At 40.4% G+C, this 25,827-nt stretch overlaps 1 protein-coding gene across 1 annotated transcript in view; it reads left to right on the plus strand.

Moving 5' to 3' along the window:
* ghrhrl (growth hormone releasing hormone receptor, like) overlaps positions 1 to 25,827 on the plus strand; it is a 33,014-nt gene that overhangs the window by 3,587 nt on the left and 3,600 nt on the right. The window contains exons 2-12 of the mRNA XM_049587488.1: positions 8,841 to 8,946; positions 9,514 to 9,621; positions 11,856 to 11,947; positions 12,818 to 12,921; positions 14,764 to 14,896; positions 15,064 to 15,217; positions 18,375 to 18,435; positions 20,803 to 20,872; positions 21,173 to 21,264; positions 22,033 to 22,162; positions 25,270 to 25,311. Coding sequence (XP_049443445.1) covers positions 8,841 to 8,946; positions 9,514 to 9,621; positions 11,856 to 11,947; positions 12,818 to 12,921; positions 14,764 to 14,896; positions 15,064 to 15,217; positions 18,375 to 18,435; positions 20,803 to 20,872; positions 21,173 to 21,264; positions 22,033 to 22,162; positions 25,270 to 25,311 — 1,092 coding nt within the window. The remainder of the gene's footprint in view (positions 1 to 8,840; positions 8,947 to 9,513; positions 9,622 to 11,855; positions 11,948 to 12,817; positions 12,922 to 14,763; positions 14,897 to 15,063; positions 15,218 to 18,374; positions 18,436 to 20,802; positions 20,873 to 21,172; positions 21,265 to 22,032; positions 22,163 to 25,269; positions 25,312 to 25,827) is intronic.

The raw sequence follows: 25,827 nt of genomic DNA on the forward strand, positions 1-25,827 counted from the left end.
CTCCAGGTAACGAGTATCATTAATACACGACGTGCCCCAGGCACAACATTTAGCTCCAAATCCACAAAACCAGCCTGAAAATGAAGGAAATCTGAAACGATTGCATTAGAGTCAATGGAGCACAGCTGTGTTGTTGTTGAACCCTGGTCTGAGCCGGCCCGATGCTACGTTATGATCAGCCAGTCTGCGTCCGGGGGTGGGACTTAGCGAGGGGTCAATTATGTAACTTTACTTTTAGGATGTAACATCATTGATGGGGCGCTGATTTGTAGGATATCATATAAGCTGATGTATGAGGATATGTTAAATATTCACAAGAATGAGACAAACGTGAGATCACTGTGACCTTTGCGCACCAAAATCAAATCAGTTAATTTTTTTGTGGACGTTTGTGCAAAATTTAAATACATTTCTTGAGGTATTACATTAATGAGATGAGACTGACAGACAACTTGAAAACATTATGCCTCCAGCCATAGCTGTTCCCAGTGCAGAGGCATAATTAGTAATGTCCAAATATGAATCTTATTCCTATGAACTAAGCCAGCAGATTTTTAAACAGTAAAATGAAAAATATGGGTTTTTTTTAACCAAGCGTTAGATGAGAAGCTCAACACCACTTGATATTCTCATCTAACTCTTAGCATGAATGCTAATAATCACATTTTCCAAAATGTCAAACACTTCCTTCACTAACTAAACTTCAGAGACTGTCTGTCTGTGTGGGTGCTCTCTTTCTGATCGACTGAACACATTTTTTATATTTTTATCCTGTGCCACAGCACTGTGGCAGTGGCGTAAAAGTGCACCTCATTCGCTGTCAAAAATAGAAGGCAACATCTGCAAAGTGAGCCCAATTCGATGGCCCCTTTTTGGGTAGTTAGTGGATAATGGGCTTCACCTCTCAGAGAACATTTTTCCAGCAGACTGCACGCTAACCTGGCAGTGTGAAGGGGCCTTTAGCTTTGCATTTAGTTTCATGGCTCATAATATCCACCTTATGCAGCCCCCCCATCTCTCTATATCCCCATCTCTCTGTCTGTCTCTTAAATGCAGCATAGCGTCTTCCTTTACCCCATCCTGCAGTTAGAATGCACAAGCACGTCATCAGCCGCCCAGTCTTAGCTGTTGCTTTGTTCCTCACCCCCTGCCATTCAAAGCTTTGCTCGCTTCATCTCAACTGCACGCCATTCTCATGCAGGGTAAAATGTCTTCACAGCATCCCCTTGCATATAAACAGGGAAGCCATGTGTGGTACATGACCCCCATCTGACACAATGTGTCATTTAGCCGATGCGTTTGTGCAGTGCGCTTTATGGTAGCATATGTCTTTTCTGCTTTGAATATAAATGCCCAAACTCTGTCAGTCTTCATTGCAACCACAGTGTAGCAGAGAACAATATAACGTTTTATCTGCATACATGTCCCGCCTTCAAGTATACTTAATATACACTCTCGCTCCTCAGCAGGGGGTAATGTAAATCATTTATTTTTCATGCGTCCCCTGTCTGCCTTTGAACAGGAAGAGCTGCAATCAGTGTGTAAATTGCCCAGTAATATGTCTCATTAGATTATTAGCATTGCTTTAAGAGCAAAGAGGACTGGCAGCGATTTGCTCAGGTTGCTTCCAACACGTGGGCTCCTCGTTGGTGGAGGGAGCGATGGTGCTGAGAGGTTGCATGCCACTCATTTAAAGAAAATTGGGGGGGAAAACATTTTTCCTGTCCAACAACGGTTTGGACGATTGCGTTCGATTCTAGCTGTATTGTGTTTTTTCTGTAGGTGGTTTGGACATAGTTGCTGAAGTGGTCTGTTATTCTGCACAGACACAGGCGCTAGATGGTTTTCTAAGAATCCCATTATATGCGTGCACGTGTCCGATGGCGAACAGGTTCAAAGCTGGGACACAAAATGAGGAGAAAGGGCAGAGGTGAGTGATTTCGTCGGAGAAACAGAAGTGAAGAGTTTCAGTCTAAACCAATTTCACTATTTTCTGTTTTCAATATCCTGATGAATTTCAAGGCGCAGCATTGTTCTTGATTTTGGTTTTGAATCCTTAAAATGCTCTGGCTTTGATTTTAATATGAATCTCAAAGGCAGACTGTTTCTTTGTGAGAAGCACCTTTTCAACTAAAGCTTTGTTAAATTAGATTAGATATCGTCTGACACTTTATGGGAATCATTTCAGTGTGTCTGTGAATTGTCAAAGTCCAGTGTGTTAAGGTTCGGGGGGATTTAGTGGCATCTAGCAGTGAGGATTGCAGATTGCTATCAGCTGAAACATCTTCTGGTTAGGACTCCTTCACTGTTCAGGAGGTTCAGGAAGTCGAATGATTCACAGAGTTCTCCTCTTCACCAAAGGACCACGTGACTAAAACCAGTTCAATCAACAGAGTCTTGTATTTATTAACGTGCACATAAGAATGAAAACCCCCCCCCCCAGCGTCTAGACACTGGTGGTGGTTGAGGTGATGAAGATGAAATGAGAGGATGTGGAGAAGATGAATAAGTGCTGATGATCTGGATGAGTAGAGAAATGGGTCTTTGTTTAGTTTGTCCTGGACTCTGGTGGAGGAGGGCATGACAATTCTGCAGAAAGAGGAAAGGCAAAGTTTGACATGATAACTAAAAGAGTTCACATCCATAGACAGCTGATTAGAGGTAGCAGTGGGAGTGTGAGGGAGAGAATTGTGAATGGATGAGCACAAAGAAAGTCTACCTGATTGAACTTACACTGAGCTTCATTAAAAACACTGAATAAAGCAGTCTCACGGTACAAATCAGTGTTTCTCTAATGCTGTTTGACATGTAGCAGACAGGCCGATAGCTCAGCATCTGCTGATGTCTACTCACCTATTTTCTCTGATAACTGTATATATGCTCACCTTATTTCTGATCCAGATGTTCAGCAGGTTTTTTTTTTATCAGGAGCCAAATTAGCCACAGACATCTCCTGTTCTATAAAAGCAGACAGACAGAATTGGGCTCTCATTTATAAACATTGGGTACGCACAAAACAAGGCCTGAAAGATTGCTGAATGTTTTTTGCACACGCCATTTTTGGCTTTTGTCATCACGTACATTTTAGTGTGGACTGTTTTATATATGAGACCCCAGGTGAATAAAACGGATTAAAACACTAAATGAAGCAGTTTTACGTAACAAATCAGTGTTTTTCCGACACTGTTTGGCATGTTATAGACAAGCCATGCACAATGTTTGAATCTATATTTGTATCCTCACATGAAACTCATGAATAAACTTATTCTCACTTTACTTTTATGATGAGAAACCAAAGTTTGTACATCTTAGACAAACATCCTGTTTGTGCTCTGCCATTATATTTGGCATTTTATTCTCTAATTCCAGAGCAATTTAGTTTTGTTCTATAACGTCACACGCTCACTCAGCTCAAAATGAATGCACACCATTATGATAATAAGAAGCTATATCTATGCAAGGCGTACTCAGTCATGTAATTTCATGAAATGGCTCCAGGTGGGTTAGTGCGGGTGCAGATGTTGCTGTTTCCCCCTCAGAGCAACTCATAGATCTTTATAATGGAAATGTGTCTAACAAACACCAAGCGCATCCTATTGGATGACACTCAGAGAGCTGGTGAGTGGGGGAAACTCTCCAGAGGGAGTGTTTGTGATCCCAGAGGAACAGAGCCTCTGAAGCTTCTTTTCATTAAGAGTTGGGTTGCACTTGTGTTCCCCCCAGTGTTTCAGAATGCGATGGAACTAATCTGAATCCAGGACAAGTGTGCATGCGTTATGCCTATCAATAAGAGGTATGATTTCATTATAGCCGTGTCTACAACCTGTTGTGTTGTCCTCTGTGTGATATTGTTTCTTCTAAAACCAAAGGAAAGTCTTAAATAGCATGGGAAAATAAAGTGCAAAACATATACAAAATTTCAAGTAATTTTGGAAAGGGAGAGGCATCGTGATGTCATACCTCTTTTTCTACTATTGTCTCGTTTCTGGCTGCATTTGCTTCTCACTTTATAAAACTCACACACACAAACACACACACACTTCTGTCATTCCTTCTGACATCACATTGTGTCTTAAAAATCCTTGTCACTAAAGTAAACCATGTGGTCTTAAACGCCCATGCACAGGCTGGAATACAGAGCTTGTGCTTCACTCAATATCTCGTCCATCTGTGATATCTTTTGAGATATTTTTTTAGAATGGCTGTGTGATTAAAACCGAATTGTTATGTTTCTTTCCAAGTCAGCAGCATAATTAAAGTCTAACTGTAAACTCTACTCTTAATTAATTAACATAACCTAATCTTGTCCAACATGCAAGCACATCTCATGCCTAAATAATAAAGATAAAAAAAAACAAGATGCCATATGAAAACAGAGAATGTATGATGCTAAAGGGTGTAGGTGAATTTAAAGTAAGGAGATAGATAGCCTACTGTACTTCAGTAGTAGCAATCAGGGCTGCAGTGAATAGATTGGAACTTTGAAACTTCATTCATAACATTGATATTTGTGACAAAATACGATGACAGACAGTGGAAGCTTCAATTGAAAACCTCAAAAGAAGCTTCAAATGTAAAACATTTTATTCAGTACAAACCTTGTAGAAAATTAGAAGCGTATGTGATGGTAAAATGTTGTCACACATCGACAAATATTAGAGGTTTTTAATATTTTGTTTTGTCAGCAGCTTCAGAAAATAAATTTGCTGTTATGTTACACCACGTGAAAGGTTATCCACACAAGATTACTGTGACAATTTCATTACACACAACCTTTGACTTTTCCAAAACTTTCAATGATTTTTATTAATTCTATGACTTTTCCAGGCCTGTGATGTGATTGTGGAATTCAATGACTTTCCCAGGTTTTTCATCACTGTGGGAACCCCGATTAAAGAAAGTAGATTTCAGTCCATTTTTTATTAATTTTTTAGGATGATGGTGTCTCCAGGATCCAATTTAAAACCTCGATAGAGGCTTCAAATGTAAAATATGGCATTCAGTACAAGCCTTTGGCGATACCACATAAGACATTTTGTCAGGAGACACACAGTTACTGTTTGCTGTCAGAGTTAATGAAAATGGACGCTGCCCGCTGCTCTGACCTTTACATTCAGGAACACTTAAGTTCACCAGCAGCATGGGATAAAAATGAATGATACTTTGATTTATCCCCATTCACACAAGATAATCTGTTTTATAGAATGACTTAAGTAAAGTTATGATCTCAGATTTATTGTGCGGACTCCCTCACACTATGAAAGAATAACACGTTATAAATATGGACTGTGTGATGCTGACTGGAGACTCAGACTACAAAACAGCAGTGGATGTTTTGAACTCTTCTGGCCCGTCTTGCCACTTTGACACTTTGGCATTCCTGTCATCTCGACACACTCCACCGCCACTGGACATTTCCCATTCTTCCAAACACAAGTGTTCTATATTCATCTCCATACAGTGCTTCAAAGCTATATCAAGGGATGCTTCCTTTCAGACAACAATCAAACATGGCACTCCTTCTCTCTCTACAGCTTTTGTCAACATATGGTGTATTAGCAGCAATGTCCAAAAACACATTACATTCATATTCTGCATAATTGGCTGACATAACACAAGAATATTTGTGCATTCTTACTGAAGTTATATTATATGAACATATAACCTTTTTTATATGGCAACAGTTTACTGGCACAGACTGAGTAACAGGTTTGTTAGCACAGTGCATTCACTGTGGCACAGCCAGAAGGATAATTATCAGACAATCCTGTCCTCTCTCTGTGTCTACTTCCTCCATCCCTCTCCCTACGTGACCCTCAAACATCTATCAGTCCTTTTCTTTCCCAGAAACAAGACGTTCTTATTTGTTTGTAGTCTAAGATAAATGTCAGTCAAATGCAAATCCGGTTATTCTTGTTTTATTTGGCATCAGGAAATGGAGGGATGAGCAGGGCCAGACGGACAGAGGAATCTGTAAATGGCAATAAATGGACGGAGTGCAGAGTTGTTGGGAGGCCAGGACAATCACCGCTGTCCTTAGGGACAACTCATTTAATGAATTTTCTGAGCTTCCCCTCTCTCTGCGCTGCAGTGAAAGATCATTTCGTTTAATGCCACCGACTGAAATAGGTGCATTTTGCCAAAAGGTTACTGTTTTAGTGGGAAAACGTTTCCTGATAAAGGCATTGTGAGTCACTGCCCTTTGAAAATTGACACACACATGAAATGCCTCTTTCATGGAATCACAGACTGAATGGCCGCTGTGTCCTCTGCTTGAATGTCTGTACTACAGGGCATCTTTTACTCCTCGGGCTGGTGGACAGTATGGAGAAAATCAAATATAGCTACTAAGCAGGTAAAGGCAAATAATAGAGCAGCTAGAACAGTGCGGTAAATTCAGAAAATTACATCACTTTGCTGTTATGCAGCCTTTAAAGGTCCAGTGTGTAGGATTTAGTCAGATATAGTGGCAGAAATTGAATATAATATAATAAGTATGTAATAATTCGTCTTGTCCTGAACATCTGGATCTTAAGTCAGCAGAGAAAATAGGTGAGCGCATGTGCTAAACAGCATAGTGAAACACTGATTTATAACTTGAAACTGCTTTATGCAGTGTTTTTAGTGGTTTTGATCAACTGGTCATTTCAATCAGGAGAGACAGAAGAATGAAGTAAAGATAATATTTAATAGGAAATATGAATACATACTGATTAACAGATGATTTGTGCTGATTAAGATTTAACAGAAGTCTTTGGCATTTGACACCAGAGGGAGATATTTTGCGATCGAGGGAAATCTGAGCGGCAGCAAGATAAATCTGCCCAATGGAGTCCAGACTCTGGTGGTGGTGGTGGCTGATGACTCAGAGGCTGCTGACTGCTGAGGCAGACGAGGATGATGAATCTGTAAAGACTGGGTGGTGATGGGGAGGTGGAGAGCGTGCAAGACGTCAGCAAGAAAGAACTATGGCAGAGAAAGAGCCATATTTAAAATGAGGAGCAGTAAGATGATAGACTGACAGAGATGATGTGCTATTGGCTGATTGTGAAGCAGCTGATGACTCAACTGACAGACCCAGACAATGACACCTAGAGACAGCGAGTGAGCATGCAAGGAGTGACTGGCAGGGTGAGAAAGAAATGTACAGCCTGAGCATGAAAAGTTTTGTCTTCCTGATTGAACTTTTGTTCTGGAGAGGAAGAGACCTTTGCGGATAATTCAACTCCTCAAACCTCCTCAACAGTGAGCACTGAAGGAATCCTAACTGGGAGAAAATTAAACTGGTTACCTACAGTAATAGGGTTGGGAATCTCTGTGATAGACAACACAGCTGGTGTGGGTTCAAAATCCTGGGTGAATAGTGTACAGGTGTTTTCATACATATCTAGATACATGGGTTACGATATGTTTCAAAAATGATATATTTTTAATACAGAACGATTCAATACGATTCGATACAGTGTAGGAACGATACGATACGTTCCTACACGATACGATATTCGATTCGATACGATTCTATGGTTAATATTTGTTGATGTAGATTAATCATACATTATAAAATAAAGAAGCGAATTCTATAAAAGTGACATTCTTACAGTATTTTCAAATTTGTAAAAGACCACATCCCCAGGCATTGTTGCTGTATGGCACTGGCAAAAATAAAATAAAAAGACAAACAACAACAAAATCACATGTCAAATGTATTTATTTTTAGACATGGACCAAAAAAAGACTTGCTGAATGAACATCATTTTGTTGGATGGGATCAATATAAAAATGAGAAGAAGTTTTAAACTTTAAGTGAAGTGAACTTTAAGTAAAATTTAAGTGTTTTAAACCTACTTGTTGTGTTGTTTTTATGGTATTGTCTGTTTTTTTGTATGTATCTTATATGGACTTGAGTCTGGAATAAAGTTTATTATAACGCTGTGCAATATAAACATAGAGCAGAATAAAATAATAACATGCAATGCAGGGGCAGAATCTGACATCTCCTGTTAATAGTTGATATCATGGACTGTGATGACTAGCAGTTTATCACTGACAGCATGTCAGACTATTTCTCTGCGTTTGCTACACTAAAAGATAAATCACTTTTCTATAATACATCAATGATATTTCAATGGAATAAATCACTTATTGACTTATTCATACTTCAAAAACAGCATCAATAAGTGATTAACATAAGGGGGGATCAAAATAAAATAAATAAATAAAATAAAAATCAACCAGCCACCCTCCTCCTCTGACAAGTAAAGAACAGTCCCTAAAGTGCGCTGAGGTTTGTGGAAATGTGAACTGCTCCTTTCTCCTCTGACACGTCACATACCTGTGTGCTGCCAGGGCTTGGCTGGTATTTTTGGGCAGTCATTACACCGATGAAGACTTCTTGGACCTGGAGCCGGGCTTCTCGATCATCCATTATTGTTGTCAGTAATGCCTGCTACAGAGCATGCCGCCGGGCCGGCTCTCGCGTTGTTTTCGAGATGCAAACTGTTAAAGCCAGTCAACCGATTGCTAGTCTGGCGATACCCGAATCCATGACTCTGCAATCGATTCATCTAAGGATTCATGGCTGATTTGTATCGATTGAGGAGGCTGCTACCGGCGTAGCCGTATCTCTCGCTTGTCAAACCGGATATCCGGTCATATCGGTTAATCGTTCCCAACCCTATTACCTAATACACTCTTTAAAACCAGAAAAAACATTTAAGCCATATGACGATATTATGATATCCAAAATCTATGATATGTAGTCTAATATCACACTATAGATGTAATATCAATATATTGCCCAACTCTATTTCCTTTCTTTCTTCCTTCTCTCCTGCCTCTAGGCTTTGTCGAGCCTGCACCCTGAATGCGAGTACATATATCAGCTGGAGAAAGAGGAGCGTCACTGCCTTCAGTACATTGCAGAGCAGGGCAACAGAAGCACAGAAGGTGTGTTTTCCATTTTAAAATCCGCCTGCAACTCATATAAATTCTGGCGTGGCTGCAGTTGTTACATGAAATATACTGCAAATGTTCACATTAAGTACAAGAGTCTACGCTGGAACAAATGCCTCACAGAGAATCATCAGTTGTCAGGGATGATTCTCGATGGCGTCCCAACTGTAAAATGAAAACGCACTGGGTGATCTATCACTGTGATGCATCTGAAGAAGAGACCATTGAGGATAGTTACATAAGGATTTATGTATGTAATCTATCTCAAGATAAAGGTCTTGGCTGGGGATCTACAGTACTTCCTCATTCTTGTCTTAATACAATTTACACAGAGGCGGATGTTATGGCTTTGAAGAATGTCATTGGGGGTATTATGCATGATACACCCCATTTACTTCTACAGTATCTCCATGAGTATACATTTAAACTGTGTGCATTTCAGGCGGCCGTGTGAGACAGTGTGTATTAATGTGTGTTCACGGACTCTCTCTACTGATTAACTGCTTTAATATAGACACACTTTTTGTTTTTTTACCTTCTCTTTTCTCACTTTCCGAAAAGGTTGTCAGCCATTCTGGGATGCGGTCGCCTGCTGGCCTCATGCAGCCGTTGGGGAGACAGTCCAGAGAGCTTGTCCTGCTGTCCTCTCCCTCTTCAGAAACAACACAGGTGACTAAAAGGATCACATGGTGACAGAGGGGGTGGAGGGGGTGTTCAGGCTGACATAGCAATGAGGGCAGTGTGTCTGCCAGTTAGTCAAAAAGTTAAATTCTGGCTCTAATGAAAGTAAAGTGTGTATTTGAGATATCATTCATTTGATATTTAAGAAATGTTTTGTGAATTAGAGTCAGTGCTCAGGCTTGATTGATTGTCACAGGAGACTGAAAACAAATTAGTTTTTTTCTGTACAAGTAAATAAGCAGGTTTGGGAGTGTACGCATTGTGAATACATACACACGTTTTACAAAATGGTGAGGACACACCATAAGAGTCTACAGCTATGCTAGTAGCCCTGTGATGCTGCACTGAGCCCGTTCAGATCCCCCGACCATTCCTAACTTTTCTAGGATATCTAGATCTATGATTACTGTCACCTGACTCCACCCAAATGCATACACTTATTTAAGTGGATGACTATAAGCCATTCCACATCATCTGAAATGGACTGCGATAGAGCCACACCCCCTTTTTTTGACAAGCATGGCCGACCATGAGGCAAGGAGGAATCGCAAGGCACGTTTCAGTCTATTAATCATATTGTGAAAGTACATAATTTCCCTTAAAACTGTTTAAAGTAAACTTGAGATATTATATGACTTAAATATGTCAATTTATCATATGAAAGATTTATAGCTTTTACTTGGGATTTAAAAAAATGTGCAGCCTTTGGAATGAACGGGAGATCTGATAAATAGGGAAATAAGGTTCTGATTTGACTTCCTAATGATACAGTTAGCTAATGTCTCCTATTGGCGGCTGTGGCTCAGAGGTAGAGCGGGTCGTCCACCAATCGTTCAATCCCCGGCTCCTCCAGTCTGTATACTCAAGTTTCCTTGAGCAAGATACTAAACCCCAAATTGCTCCCAATGATGCTTCCATCAGTCTGTGAGTGTGTTAAAACTGAGTGGCAGGAGGCACCATGTATGGTAGCCTCAGCCACCAGTGTATGAATGTGTGTATGAATGTGTGTGTGAATGGGTGAATGTGACTCGTAGTGTAAAAAGTGCTTTGAGTGGTCAGATGACTAGTAAGGCTATACAAATGCACGATAACAAATACAACCCAAAATATATATGCAATGTGTTTTGAAGCATCACTTGATATGAGTAAACTATTAATGGAAAATAAAAAAACCCAACTCTGTTTTTCGATGAAAAAAGGTCTGTAAGACCATTTATTGACATTTTTTTACTGTTAGGTGGTTTCTCGTGTTCAGATTATTCATCCATTGAACTGGATGGGATAAGAAATATATAATAATGTACTTAAATAAAAAAAATGTTTTAGCTAATGATTTATGAGTGGATATAGAGTAGAAATACACCATTACACTTTTTTTTGTGTGTGTGTGTGTGTGTGTGTGTTAGGAACATATTTATATCCTGAATGGGTTAGGCACAGTGGTGCTTGAGCTAAATGCTAATGCTGCAGTCATGTCATATTGGATGGATGGTAGAGATGGGACAGATTCCCATATTAAAAGCTGACAGGTGTTCACTGTTATCTGACAGCACAGTGAGGTTGTATTGTTTTAAACACTGTGCGTTGACAAAATACAATCTATGCTTTAAATCTGGATTTACATAAGAAATAGAAAAATTTCCCCTTCTAGTGTGTCTGAGTGGTAACAGTGTTGGCGCTGCTGTCACAAAGGCAACCTGTTGTTTTCCGTTTACCTCAGAGCCAACAACTACCACAGTTTCCACAGCTACTTCAGTTGCTTCACTGTCCACCATTTCTGTCACTGGGAATGGTAAATGCACAAATCTTACACTGATACTCTTTGATAACTTGGGGTAGCTACCAATAGCTACCGGGTAAAGCAAAGGCGCTGTCCTCTCCCTGTTTTGGTTGCATAATGGTTGACTAACTTCCTGTGTGCCATAAATCAAGCCTTAATTTTCCCAGGTGATCATACCTGGTGGCAAATAGCATTGCACAGTGAAAGCGAGGCTTATAAAGAACCAATCTAAATGCAGATGGTGTCATTATCCTACAGCCATTGTTCGACATTATTTCATGATGATAAGTTAAAACAAAAACTTGTTTTTTTTCTACTTTAATCACATTAAATGGCCAAAACACTGAATATTTTATGTATTTCTTTTGAAAAGTTTGCGAACCTTATCTGAAGACGGAGCTTTTCACGGCTGACTTTTTGGTATCTTGACCTTTAACCTCAGGTTCAGTGAGTCGAAACTGCACCAGTGGAGGTTGGTCCATGCCTTTCCCACCGTACCTCGTTGCCTGCAGCGTGGATGATGACATTCCTGAGGTGAGAGTCTCTGAGGCGAGGCAGATAAAGAGGTCCGGCTGGGGAACGTGAAATTGAGGGTACAGAGGGCTGGACTAGAGGGGAAACAACAGGAACAAGGTGGCAAGCAACAAAAAAGAACTAATTGAAACAGGGACAAACACAGCTTTGTTTTTTTCAACTTCAGAAGTCAACAGAGCAAACAAACTGAATTAGAAAGAGATACGTACTATGTTACAAGAGATTCTAGTGCAGCCTGTCAGACAGTACTGAATTGATACTGAGTGAGCACACACCTATTTTTGTTTCTTTTGTGGTTTAGATTCAAGTGCCGACTGGCTCGCTGCCTCTTCAGAATAGAGAAGAAAATCTATTCAAACATAAATGTGCCTCATGTGAAAATACTTTTGAGAGGCAGTGAGTGAATCGAATGTCACCCATCAGGTAATAGCTGAAATTACCCCGTTTCACAAAGAGAGGATGGCGCTTAATCGTACCGAGCAGCGTTTTTGGAGGATAATTAGGAGAAAAATAGTTCAGGTGCTGTCTTTCTTCTTTAGTTAAAAAAAAAAAAACATTTTAAGTCATCCAATAGCAGAGGTGGAAAGTCACTAATTACAAGTTTGGATTAAGTAGCTTTTTGGTGCACTTTATAGAGCTGATTATAGTCTGCTTGGTCCAGTCATAATGCCATTAGACTCAGCTACAAAATCTGGAAGAGGCTTTCTTGCAGTCATCTCTTCAGTACAGTTAAGTCCTGGTTTTGTCTGCAATTTGGTCTCATTTTGAGACATTACATTCATTCTGAGGCCTGACAGCATTTATGAAAGGCCTTGATATTGGACTATAATGTCCTTTTATACAAAATCTTCTTTCTCATCTTGCTTTCAGACAGAGCAGTCGTACTTTGCCACAGTGAAGCTGATCTACACCGTCGGCTACAGCATCTCTCTCGTGGTGCTGGTTGTTGCTGTGTTGATCCTGTTGCTCTTCAGGTAAGAACATGAAAAGAAGTTGTGTTTTTTTCAGTCACCAGTGTGTTTTGGTAAACTCAAGGTTGTTGAATTTACCACAGGGAGCCAGGCAACAGTGATCACAATATTGTTGTACTGTAAACAAGACACTCTTTGTCCTGAGTCTAATAAAGCTCCTTTAATAATGTCTGGCACTCACCACTTTGGGGCCTTTCCCAACATTTTGGGAAATATGCTTGCTTGAGTTAGAAGAGAAGTTTGACACCACTCACATGTCTCTACGTTAAATATGAAGGAAGAGCCAGCAGGTGATTAGCTTAGCTTAGCATTAGACTGATCAAAGATAAAGGCTGATAAAGACTGAGATGGAGGAAGTAGCAAGCGTGGCATTGCCCAAAGCACAAAAAGTCTGTCAGCCAACGCCTCTGAATTTTTACTAATGTTGTGTTCACACCAAACACAATTTTCGCATTGCATTACTCAAGCAAGCATGAGGACTAACATATTTTGTTTTGACTCGTATCATACACACTAATAACTCGCATCATATGCCCGTGAAATCGCTGACTCGCTGATTGAACTTCTAGTGGCACATCCTCGCTGTTATATGTCCCTGGAAGATCTCAGTGCTGATTGGGTATCGCGGCACGAATTGGTCAAGCTCAGATTTTTCAACTCTGGCAAATAAGCATATGACGCAAAATTGTGCAATCCTCACCACTAGATGTCACTAAATCCTTCAAAATCTTACACACGGTTCCTTTAAGTTCTTGTCCAATACCTTGCAGGCTAATCTTGTTGGCTCTAACTTCATATCTAGCATACAACTAAAAGAGAGATATCTATCTTCTTTTCTAACTCTTGCCAAGACAGCAAATGAGCATGTTTCCCAAAATTCCGCACTTTTTTTTGAAAGAGGAGGAATGCTCATGTAAAAAGCCATTTTAGACCCACTGACTGTGAAACTGAGTAAAAACCAAATATAGCTGTGATGAAATCGGTTGTGATGGTGTTATAATGCGAAAAAAATAACCATTATTTCCCTCTCGTAATCCCTTACGTGCTTCTCGTTTTTCTGTGTCGTACCTCTCAGCTGCAATATTTTTCATCTTGGCTTTCGTCCCTCATTGACACGGACCTAACAGGTGCTACAGTCCACTCATAGTCTACTTAGCAACTGACTGACACCATGTCAAGGGTCTCCTCATACAGTATATGCTACTCAGCTCTGTAGTACACTGGATTAAAAGAAGTAGGAGCGTGTCCAAACACAAAAGCTCTTGATTAATGGTTTCTTTTTTTCTTTGCAGCTGGCAACAGTACTATAACTTTAATCTCTCTTTAATTGTCATACGTTGTTTTTGTTTCTTATACTGTACATTTTACATACATTATGTTATTGCAGACCTTAGGTATTTATTTTTATTTTTTTTTTTGGTCACATTTTTTTTTTGCCCTAAACTGACATCATACTGTGTCAACTGCCTATTTAAAACCATGGATACCAAGGCATTATACCTGTTAAGACAATGTGGTGTAACAGTGTGTTGTAAAGCAGAACTTATTTTTACCATCTGGCTGAGTTGTACTAGCTGTGATATAATTTTTTTTTTTAAAGATATTTTTTGGGCATTTTTAAGCCTTTAATTGATAGGACAGATGAGTGTGAAGGGGGGGAGAGAGAGAGAGAGAGAGAGAGAGAGAGAGAGGGAATGACCTGCAGCAAAGGGCCACAGGCTGGAGTCGAACCCGGGCCGCTGTGGCAACAGCCTTGTACATGTGGCGCCTGCTCTACCACTATGCCACCGACGCCCCACTGTGATATAATTTTTTTCTGGTGTGTTTTGATGGATTTTTCAACAGGAGGCTCCGTTGTGCCAGGAACTTCATTCACATCCAGCTCTTCATCACATTTATCCTGAAAGCTGTGGCAGTTTTCATTAAGGATGCAACTCTCTTCTCCAGTGATGACACCAACCACTGCACCCTTTCCACGGTAAGATAATGACATTGAGGATAAGAGCTTCTTGGTTGTATTAACAAATCCCCGTGGACAGATTTCCCATCGCTCCTGTCGCATAACGACTGTGTGCCTCCTCTCTCATACTAATCACCCCTCACAGCTCACTCCTTCTTTTCCTTCTTGTGTTTTTTTCTACCCAGTTTGCCTGTAAGGCCGCTGTAGTCTTCTGTCACTACTGTATAATGTCCAATTTTTTCTGGCTCCTGGTGGAGGCGCTCTACCTCAATTCCCTGCTGCTCTCGTCCTTTTATCACAGCCGTCGGTGCCTCTGGGGCTTCAGCCTGCTGGGATGGGGTGAGAGACCTAGACATGCAATTTCCTTGAAGGTCGATATGCTGAGCTGCAGCGTTAGGCTCCAATATGAGATATTATATATATAAATACAGAATCCTATATGATATTTGCTCTCACAAAGAGACTAAATTAAGAATTCCAGTATGTTTTTTCTATGGCCTCGGAAAGTTCAATCAATATTTGTGAACATGAGCTACGCTCTCCCGAAGCCAGAAACCAGAGAAGTAAGTCTCAAACTTATAATGTCATGGGGTATAAAGTCTGGAGATGCGCCTCAGACAATGGGAGCCTGATTTTGTGGACCCACAGAAAACATGTTTCCTTTTTTAAATGCAAATGAGCGTTATTATACTGTAGTGTTTTCTGAAACAGAAAATGTCCCCATAGACTCGCAACATTTCCCTGGGTGCTGTCAGTGTCATCCATGACATCTTTCTCAATTCATTGTCTTTGGAGCTGTCTCCAGACTTTATACCATGTTACATCACAAACTTGAGTTTAAGCACTCTAGTTTTTGGATTTGGGAGGGAATTGGTAATGCTTACTAATATTTTTTGATCTCAGACAATAGGAATAACATGTATGAATTCTGAAAATTAAACATGTAGGTTATAGATGCAGGTATTAAAAAAAAATGAGTATACTTCTCATCTGTGTGTTATATGTGTGTTGCCTTAAGGTGACTTAAACCTAAAAATTTGAGGAGGAAAAAAGCAACAAGCCTAAATCAGCAAATATAACAGTTATCAATTTAAATTGCCTGAAAATTTTGTGAGTGCACTCAAGCCCACATTGGTTTGTGTTGGCTGAGGCACTGCCATTTATTCTGTTTATGCAGCCGGTGCATTATGTGCAGAATAAGTTTCTGCTTTTTTGATGTCAGAAAATAGATGTGCTTTTTCTTAATATACCTATAATTTGATGCTGTAGACTGTTATTCTTCTTGGAGTGCAGAAATAGTCACGCTGTGTGATTGGCACTTTCCAGTATATGACTTGCATTTGGTTTGGAAAGGAACTATTCACTATGTGTGCAGTTTTTTTTTTCATATAACAGGTTTCTTATCAATCTACACATGAGTGTATTGAATTAAATGAGGGTCATCAACCCCAGCAGTTCAGTTTAGAGAGTATTATAGATCCAGGATGAAACTGACACAAGGACTGGACTTAAATTATAAGACATAGTTGTTTTGAATTACCGTTGGGAAGAATGAGCATGTAAGAGTCTGTGCATTCTTGATTTAAAGCTCTGCTTTCACTGTCCACTTTTCTCTTTTTAGAACAAGCTATATAAAATTACTTTTTACTGATTCACTTGTTTCTCTGACAGTTGTCTCTGGTCTCTGGCTGCTGGGTGTGTACCTTACACTGTCGCAATGCTTAATCGGAATTCACAGATTTGATTGGTTTAATTGCATTATGTGAGATGATTTACAACACATGCAGTTGGTGTGTGAGCCTGCTTTCACACCTGCCCTGTTTGGTTCAGTTCAATTTAACTCAAGTTTATTTGCCCACTGAGTGCGGTTCATTTGGGCAGGTGTGAACACAGTGATCTCACTCGAGCACGCACGAAAACAACTGGACTGAGACCTTCTTGAAGAGGTGGTCTCAGTCTGGTTACAAACGAACTCTGGTGCGGTTCGTTTGTGGTGAGAACGTGTTCTGACCTCAATCCGAACCAACTGCAGTCACATGACACATTGTTTGGGTTAAACATGAGCATGTTCCAGTCCTGGAGGATTATTAATGTGCGCCTCCTCCTGTACTGCCTTAATATGCACATTCAGCACATCCAATGCATCAAAACATTGTTTTCTAGTTGGAGCCGCGCCTCGTTTTCAAACTGTATGGTTTGACTAAAATGAACAATGACAGCAATATAGTCCACGATGAGCAGCGCTAAAATCAACCTGCGTAGTTGTCCCTCCATTGTGACATTAGAAAGTGTCACATTTATCTTGCAAGTGTACTCTTCTTCAACAGGACTTTTCCCGCACGGAAATTCTGACCAATCAAGAGCAGCTTTCTCACACAAGGCATCCGGTCCGCTTGTAAATGCTGCCGTGAGAACACGAACCAACTCTAGGTCATTATGAAACTTTGTAAAAAAAATTAGTCCCTGATTCAGACCAAAGCAAGACAACTCCAGATCTGAAAGCACCCTGAGTTTCCTGGGCTGCTAAGCCAGGGCCATAAAGGCTAAAAATGCTGCACTGGTAAAAATATAATAATCCTCAATAATTTAGTGGTAATAAGTTCAGGTCTGGGTTCGGATAGGACAGTGTCAGGCTCCAGGCCTGGACTGCAGTTCGCTTATTAGTGACCTTGGGAGGGATGGAGAGGAATGGCAGGTTAACAAGGAGGACACATTTTGGACATTTTGCAAACAAGAGAAATGACTTCCCCCCTCGTCCCTCTGTCAAATTGCTCACTGATCATCCCTCTGTGTTATAAAAGTCAGATCAGCAGCGTTACACTTTCAAAGTTTGAAATCTTGACATTTACTTTATGTCTCCACAGGGTCACTCACCAGAGAATTTGGAAGTTTGACCTTTAATTATTTCCAAATGGCATGTATTTTTAGCTTCCAACCATAGGGCCAAAATATTTCACATCTACCCCTCTCATCTGCATCATGCCACAGGGCCTAAGATGACTGACTTCAACCCTACTGAGCTGAACAGAGAGATATTTATTGCAGTTCTGTGATTCAAAGAGATTCACAGTTGTCTTTAGGGACAACAAGAAGCAGACAGACTGCCATCGGCCAACATCTCCAACTTATTATTTTAATACAGCCAGAAACTCTCCTGGCTCAGTGGCATCATCTGTAATTACCAAACAAACTGAATTAAAGTTTACATCCCTGTGGCAGTCGCTGCTAATACATTTGATTATGTCTGTGGGTTGATAGTTTCTGCCACTTAACTTGCCACAGGTACAATGAGGAATTTGTCCCAGTAGTGATAAGGCAGGAAATTGATGAGAACATACTGTAGACGTGTTGTGCATAAAGGCTCTTGAATATTCAATTTACTTTGAGTTCTCGCTGAACTGATGAACACAGATATTAGAAAAGTAATCTGCCAACAGTCTAATTATGATTCAGCCAACTCAGTGTGTATTGATTATGTCTTTCTGCCCTTCAACAGGTGTACCTGTGCTCTTCATCATGCTGTGGATTGGATCCAGGCTGTATTTTGAGGACACAGAGTTTGTATAAACATCTAACACTTCCATCACCACTAGGACAGTTATATCTTATATATATTTACAGCAAATTTCAATGGACAAAATGACCAAAGATGCATAAAGCATTTTCCTTAAATTGAATGATTTTAACCCTGACTTTTAAACCTATTAAGGGGAGTCACTACAGATGTAAAGGGCAGAACTTTTAAGTAATATATAATGAAACTTCTGTAGTTGATTACTTACATTAAGACAATTACTTTTTTGTACAAATTATAAGTTTTCTGAAATGTTTTGTTTATATATACAAATGAGGAATTGTCTAATTAAATAAGCAACTATTTGCATATATTTCCTGAACAGAAATTTTAACATTGGATGAAGCCAGATTTAAAATTCTTGTTTCATTTTGTTGAAAGGACACTCTCAGCAAAAATCTGTGATGAAGGTGTTGTTAGGTTTAGGCACAGAAACTACTTGGGCATAGGAAAAAAGGATGTTTTTACTTGAAGCACCCATGTTTGGTGGCACAAAACCTGATTGAAAACCAATGATGGGTTGGTGCAAAACACCTAGGTTTGAAGGCTCAAACACCGCTGGGAAATGACACAGTTTGCTACTAAAAACAGCCAGGTTCAGTTCAACAAACACTAGAAAACACCATGAAGGGTTGCCAGAAAATAACTAGTGTTGTTGTTTGTTGGTCTCCAACAGTGGTCTGCAGCTTGGCAGGCATCTCACTTAGGTGTCCTGCCAGCCACCTTCTCCCCACCACCAGATGACAAATTCAGTTCATTTATCGCGTCACCTTAGAAAAGTTGCTATGACACGTGGAACCAATTAAGCATATTCATGGCTTGCACAAACATACAATGCCAACATTTCCCTCCAGCAACTTGGCTTGTATGCATCAGATTACAAATGATATAGGAGCAAACCCCTCTGTAAGAACCTTCAGAATACAGATCCAGCATAAAACTGGAAATGCGGTGTAAGTAAACACTACAGAAGTGGGGATTTATAGCTCAAAGTAAAATGACAAAAACAGGGGCGTCGGTGGCTTAGTGGTAGAGCAGGCACTCCATGTACAAGGCTGTTGCCGCAGCGGCCCGGGTTCGAGTCCAGCCTGTGGCCCTTTGCTGCATGTCTCTTCCTCTCTCTCTCTCTTCCCCCTCACACCTCACTGTCCTGTCAATTCAAGGCAAAAAAATATCTTAAAAAGACAAAAACAAAACCTCATTGTGAGCAAAAAGGGGCCTTTAAAGATAGGTCATGTAAAATTTCCCCCCAAAAAGACAATAAAGTCAAATAGGGTTATTTTTTTGGTTTACACATTTTCTTTAAAGATATTTTTTTGGCCATTTTGCCTTTATTGGACAGGACAGGTAAGTGTGAAGGGGGAGAGAGAGAGAGGGGGGATGATATGCAGCAAAGGACCACAGGCTGGATTTGAACTCGGGCCGCTGCGGCAACAGCCTTGTACATGGGGTGCCTGCTCTGCCACTAAGCCACCAGTGACCCAGTTTACACATTTTCTAAAATGTTATGTTTTAATATGGAAATAAGCATTTATTTTTATGTATTTACTTATTCAACCCATATTTAACCAGGAGATCAACAATCTCTTTTACAAAGGAGACAACAGCACATAAGAAGTCACAGCCAAACAACCACAGATATACAGTAACATGTAGGACACCTACGCACAATGACAAGACCCAGCTGACTCATTCTTGCACTTATGAGAGCTTTAAAGTCAGGCGGAGAAACTAGTTCATGTTGAAGGTTATTTCAAGTAAGAAAAGCAGAGCACATAACAGCTTTCTCTCCCACCTCCGTCAATTCATTAGGAACAGACAACAACATTAAGTCCTGAGATTTCAGACTGTAGGTACAGTCAGAGCTCTGTTCAATCAAAGTACAAATGTAAGAGGGGAGTTTACCCGGTATAGCTTTGTAAATGAACAAATGCCAGTGACTTAGCCTACAAAATGTTAATGATGGCCAACCAGCCTTGGAATAAAGCCTACAGTGATGAGTGAGGGCTTTACAGTTTGTAACAAATCTCAGTGCACTATGATATGCAGCATCTAATATGTAAATGACATGCAGATGCATTCATGTACAACAAAGCACCATAATCCAGAACCAGTAAAAATGACGTTATAGAAGCAAACACCCCAAAATTTAAAAATCGACCAGTACACTTTTTCACCTGCAGTGTCTCCTAAACAAATTCGTACACTCACTCACTTTGTGCTCATTACTATTTGATGCTGTTGATGAGTTGATTGTTATTCTATGGTCAGTTGAAGTCATTGTACATCACATCTTAAAGGAGCCTCTGATGGACTGAAGTGTGCAGTTTCAAAATGTCTTCCTGTGTAGATGTTGGGACATCAACGAGGACTCGCCCTATTGGTGGATCATCAAGGGACCTATTGTTGTGTCCATAGCGGTAAATGCTCTCATTGTACAGAAGATAACAATGACTGCCTGACAGATTACAGATTGTTATGCAGATGATTTGTTTACTTTTTTTGGAGATGGTTTCTCAAAACAACATCTTTTGTGCCCGTTAGAATAGAGTATCAAAAACTGCCCTCACACCAGTTCTAGCCAATTACACACTTGGCCACCCATATTGTTGCTCCGACATTCAATAATCACCTTGTTATAAGAGGTGTTTAGCCCAGTGCCCGTCAAGACTTCATCCTATTAAGGTTTAATTTCTCATTCTTGCTTTTCCAATCAACAGGTCAACTTCATTCTCCTCATGAACATCATTAGAATTCTGATACAGAAGCTGAATCCCCGGCTGATCCACTTCAATAACTCCTCTCAGTACAGGTAATGCTGTGGCTGCAGTGCGAGTGGCTGAACTCAGCACTGCTACAGTATCTCTGACTTTAATCATTACGGCATTTATTGCTTTCATCAAATTCAGCTTTCATCTTTTCCTCGCACAATTTTGGATTTTCAAAGTTGTGTCTGTGACTTGTTTATCTTCAACTGTTGAGCTCTTTAAGTCTGATGGACACATTTTCAAAAACTTTTTTCACTCTCTTTGATACTTCTACAGTCTGATAAGTAGATACTTTGATGTAGGCAAAGATAGCATGAAAACTGTTGATACACCACAGCCGGCGATGTATAATTCATTCAGTCACTTCTAAACTTCAGAATAGTCAGTCTGGCCACGTCTACCTCTCCAGAATTAGACTTTGTAATTGAAACAGGCTCACTAATTGGCTGAAAGTGTTCAGAGACATCATGCATATCTGGATCTTATAAAAGACATACCGCAAGTCAAGGGATGCTTGACTTACTTGCACCAGGTAGATCGATCCACACATTAAAAAACACTACCTCTGCACTCAGACTCTATCATCCTCCCTTTGAGACACGCACCTGCTGCTACCTCTCCCTCATGTTAAAAAAAAAAGTTGTTTACAGACTGACACACACAAGCAAGCATCCTCTTGATTGGCATCGGATGATTAGCATGCCTGCATGCGTGATGCCATCCGGAGCAGCATTCAGATTAGACACTGCACTTAATGGCTCCCCGAGGTAGCTTCACCCTCTGCATCTTGTTTCTTTCCTTCTGTGCAACAGACGCCTGACGAAGTCCACCCTCCTCCTCATCCCTTTGTTTGGCACTCACTACATGGTCTTCAATTTTCTGCCCGACTACTTCAATGTTAGCCTGCGCTTCTGTATCGAGCTCTGCATTGGATCCTTCCAGGTACAAACACACACGTGTATAAACACCCAATATTCTGACAGTGATATATATTGTGCATGCTCAACACACACACACACACACTCCAACCCATACCCAGAATGGTAGCTCTTTAGAGGAGCTTATCTTGTCATAAACCTTTGTTGTTTGTCAGATCAGTGAGCATGGGAGTGCACTCTATCTATCAGTGATGATGGGACTGTAATTAGTTTTTGCATGTATTTAATCATAAAACAATGTATTGGACGAAGTGAAAATTTGACCTGATGATGGCACTATAGGAAAAGTCAGGGGATCACCACACAGTGACAGTAAGTTCTGGAACTGAATAAAACACAGGCATCACAGCGTCTGCAGTGATGCGGGTGCTGGGTCGGACCATCATGGTGAAGAGAGAGCTGAGCCAGAAGGTAAGGCTTTTGATTTACTGGTCCAGCTATGTCCCAACCCTCACCTATGGTCATGAGCTCTGGGTAATGACCGAAAAAATGAGGTTGTGGATACAAGCGGCTAAAATGTGTTTCCTCAGAAGGGTGGCTGGGCTCAGCCTTAGAGATAGGGTAGGGAGCTCGGACATCCGGAGGGAGCTTGGAGTAGAACTGCTGCTCCTGTGCATCAAAAGGGGTCAGTTGAGGTTGTTCAGGCATCTGATCGGGATCCTCCTGGGTGCCTTCCGTTGGAGGTGTCCTGCACTGGTAGAGGACAGACCCAGAACACACTGAAGGGATTACACATCTCATATGGCCTGGGAATGCCTCAGGGTCCCCAGGAAGAGCTGAAAAGCATAGCTGGGGAGAGGGATGTCTGGAATGCTTTGCCCGGCCTGCTGCCCCCACGACCTGACTGTGGATAAGGGGTTGAAAATGGATGGATGGATGGATTTAGCATTTTATGTGTTTTTCAATGACAATCTTCAGATTTTTTTTTTCTTCGTGTAACTCTTGAAGAACTTTGGGCCAAGAGGAGTCATTCAGAGTCAGAAGATTGTCATTGAAAAACACTTCAGAAGACAAAAAAATCAAAACAAAGGCATTTTTAATGCCTGTGCTTTATTTTTCAGTGGAACTTAATTCAGTGTCAGTGTTTCCCTTTTCAATGCCAAACTTTATTTTCAATGCCAAAACTTACTGTCATTGATCTAGCTGCTTAGAAAAGCAGTATGAAAAGAAACTGATTAGTACAAAAAGGCTCTGCAGTGCTGTGTTGCTGGGAGTGTTTGCATCAACTGTAGACATGCAATTACAGAAAAGTCAAAATTGGCTTCCTCCACTTCATGCCATGGCACAGGCTAGTTTGCCGGCCAGCTCTTTAAAATGGATTCTGCTACTGCCTGCCTTCCTGTTGAGAATTTAAATTAATTCAGTACGAAGTGTTTCAATAGCCATAACAACTCAGAAAGAGGTGAAAGTAGGAAGTTTAATTAGGTTTGTGTGGTATGAAGGTATTATGGTATAGCAGGGTATTTAGAGATCCAGGAAGTATAATTTTCAATACATCTTTTTTTTGTGATTTTTTCTTTTTAATTTTGATTTATTATTGTCGTAGGCCTAAAGTGATTCTTTCATTCTCCAACTGAAAAAATATGTAGCTCATCCACCAAGTAAAAAAATGTTTTAAGACTTCCTCAACTGAAATGTGCATCATCTGCCTACAGCCTGGCACCTTTTCCTTTAAATTTAGCAAAATCTTAATAGTGGTGGCTAGTCATGAGTCGTAGTCGTAGACTAGCTATGGACTCAAAATCCAGAAAAGGAAAAGTCTCAATGGAAAATAGAGAATTTAACGCTGCATGGACAGATTTGTTGGCTTCAGCAGGCAACTCTGAAAAGTTGAAATACCAAATAATCATACATAGCCCACTGCAGAATAGCTACCTTGTGGCAAAATATGTTAATGAATGTTTCATCAGATCCGTAAGTAATGTTTATAGGCTAGTTTAGTGTTAAAAACTACACTTCCATTTTCACAGGAAATGTACTGTTTGCATACAGTCGCTTTCAAAATAAATGCACTACATGAACAAACGCACGTGGTTACGTTTAGCCAACACACGTATATGGTTGGATTAAGGCAACAAAAGCACGTGGTTGGGTTTAGGATTAGGGTTTGGCTTCACAAAGTATAGTATATATCATATAGTAAGTGAACACCAGCCTCCCGTGTGAAAGTCGGTGGTTGTTGGATCTATCCATCACCCTTCCCTCTCACCCTACTCAGACTTTTGCCCCCTTAACATACATTGTTGTTCGGCCACGTTTCCCCCGATGCGGTAAAGCACTGTTACACAATAACGATGGGAAGGCTTTTTTTTTTGGTGCCTGACACTGGAAGTCACTTACCAAGCGCCAGTATTTGACAACTTCAGAATGAGACCAGGCTGGGCTCTGTTGACAGTAAAGGTTGTTGACCCCTGTATTAAACTTCTACAGAGATACTGTATTAAGGATGTATTGTAGTGCACAGCACACTCCACCAGAGGTCAGTCTCTACCAGTTCACAGGCAGCTGAGCCGAGAAAGATGGCCACTATGAGTGTTGGGGATAATGTTACAGGACTGTAAACAGCTGGTCAGCAATGGCAGAGAGTGACAACAGAGACGAGAGCATGTAGAGAAAACACATTTTCAAATCTAAATTTGTGAATTAAGGTTTATTTCGACCAAACCTGGTGATTGTTGGAACAACGAACAGACCAATTAATATGTGTGGGGTTTTTTCCACACAAATACCATCATATCCTGTATGCCCTGGTGAAATGTAAGGATGTATGAAGGTATGAAACAGTATATACTGCCCAAGCCTTAGTCTATTTTTTCTACATGTATGAGTAGAAAGATAAAAGCAAAGGCAGCAGAGTCCACAGTCTCCTCCTTGAGATTACAGACAGCCTACAATGTATTATTGAGATATAAATCCAACCCGCTCATTATTCACTCTTGTTTGCTGGCTGTGTGACAGAAACATACTATAATAGATTTTTCTAACATATTTTACATCTTGGGCCTGTCAGCTATCGCTTGTCACCTGATATTTATTCATCTTCACATGAGCGACCTTTTAATGGTGTAGACTTGTTCTAGATGTTAATGATTAAAACCATCTCTCTTACAGGGGCTTCTTGTAGCGATCCTCTATTGCTTCCTCAATCAGGAGGTCAGTACATGCCACAGCTCTTTCATGCATTTACTTTAACATCATCCAACAAAGCACACAGATAATTTACAGCTCTCTGTTGCACAATAAACCTGTGTACCCAGATCACACACCAGTGAGGGGTGAACTGTTCAAAGCAAAAGTAATTTGCACCTCTCTTCCCCTCGTTGCATAAGAGAAGGACCCCTTGCACTTATGTAACCGCCAACATTAACGTTAGGTCGACCTCACGCAGTCTGTGTTGAATACTCAGTGCACAGGAAACAGTGTTTATCTGTTTGGTGCTTTAGGGCCTCGTGACTAATACGTAGAAGTCACTCAATTGTCACAGACTAATGGGTGTGTTAATTTATTTTACACCTATATCCTCTTGTAGATTAAAATGATACGGTTTAGATAAATTACAGCTGTCGTTTATCAGTGAATGACGTTCTGATGCCAAGGAAAATGTATGATATCTGATTCCTCATAAATTTGACTGATACCCCCATGACATGATGCAATAAAGGTGACTTT

Source organism: Epinephelus fuscoguttatus, linkage group LG10, assembly GCF_011397635.1.
Source record: "Epinephelus fuscoguttatus linkage group LG10, E.fuscoguttatus.final_Chr_v1".
Taxonomy (NCBI): Eukaryota; Metazoa; Chordata; class Actinopteri; order Perciformes; family Serranidae; genus Epinephelus; species Epinephelus fuscoguttatus.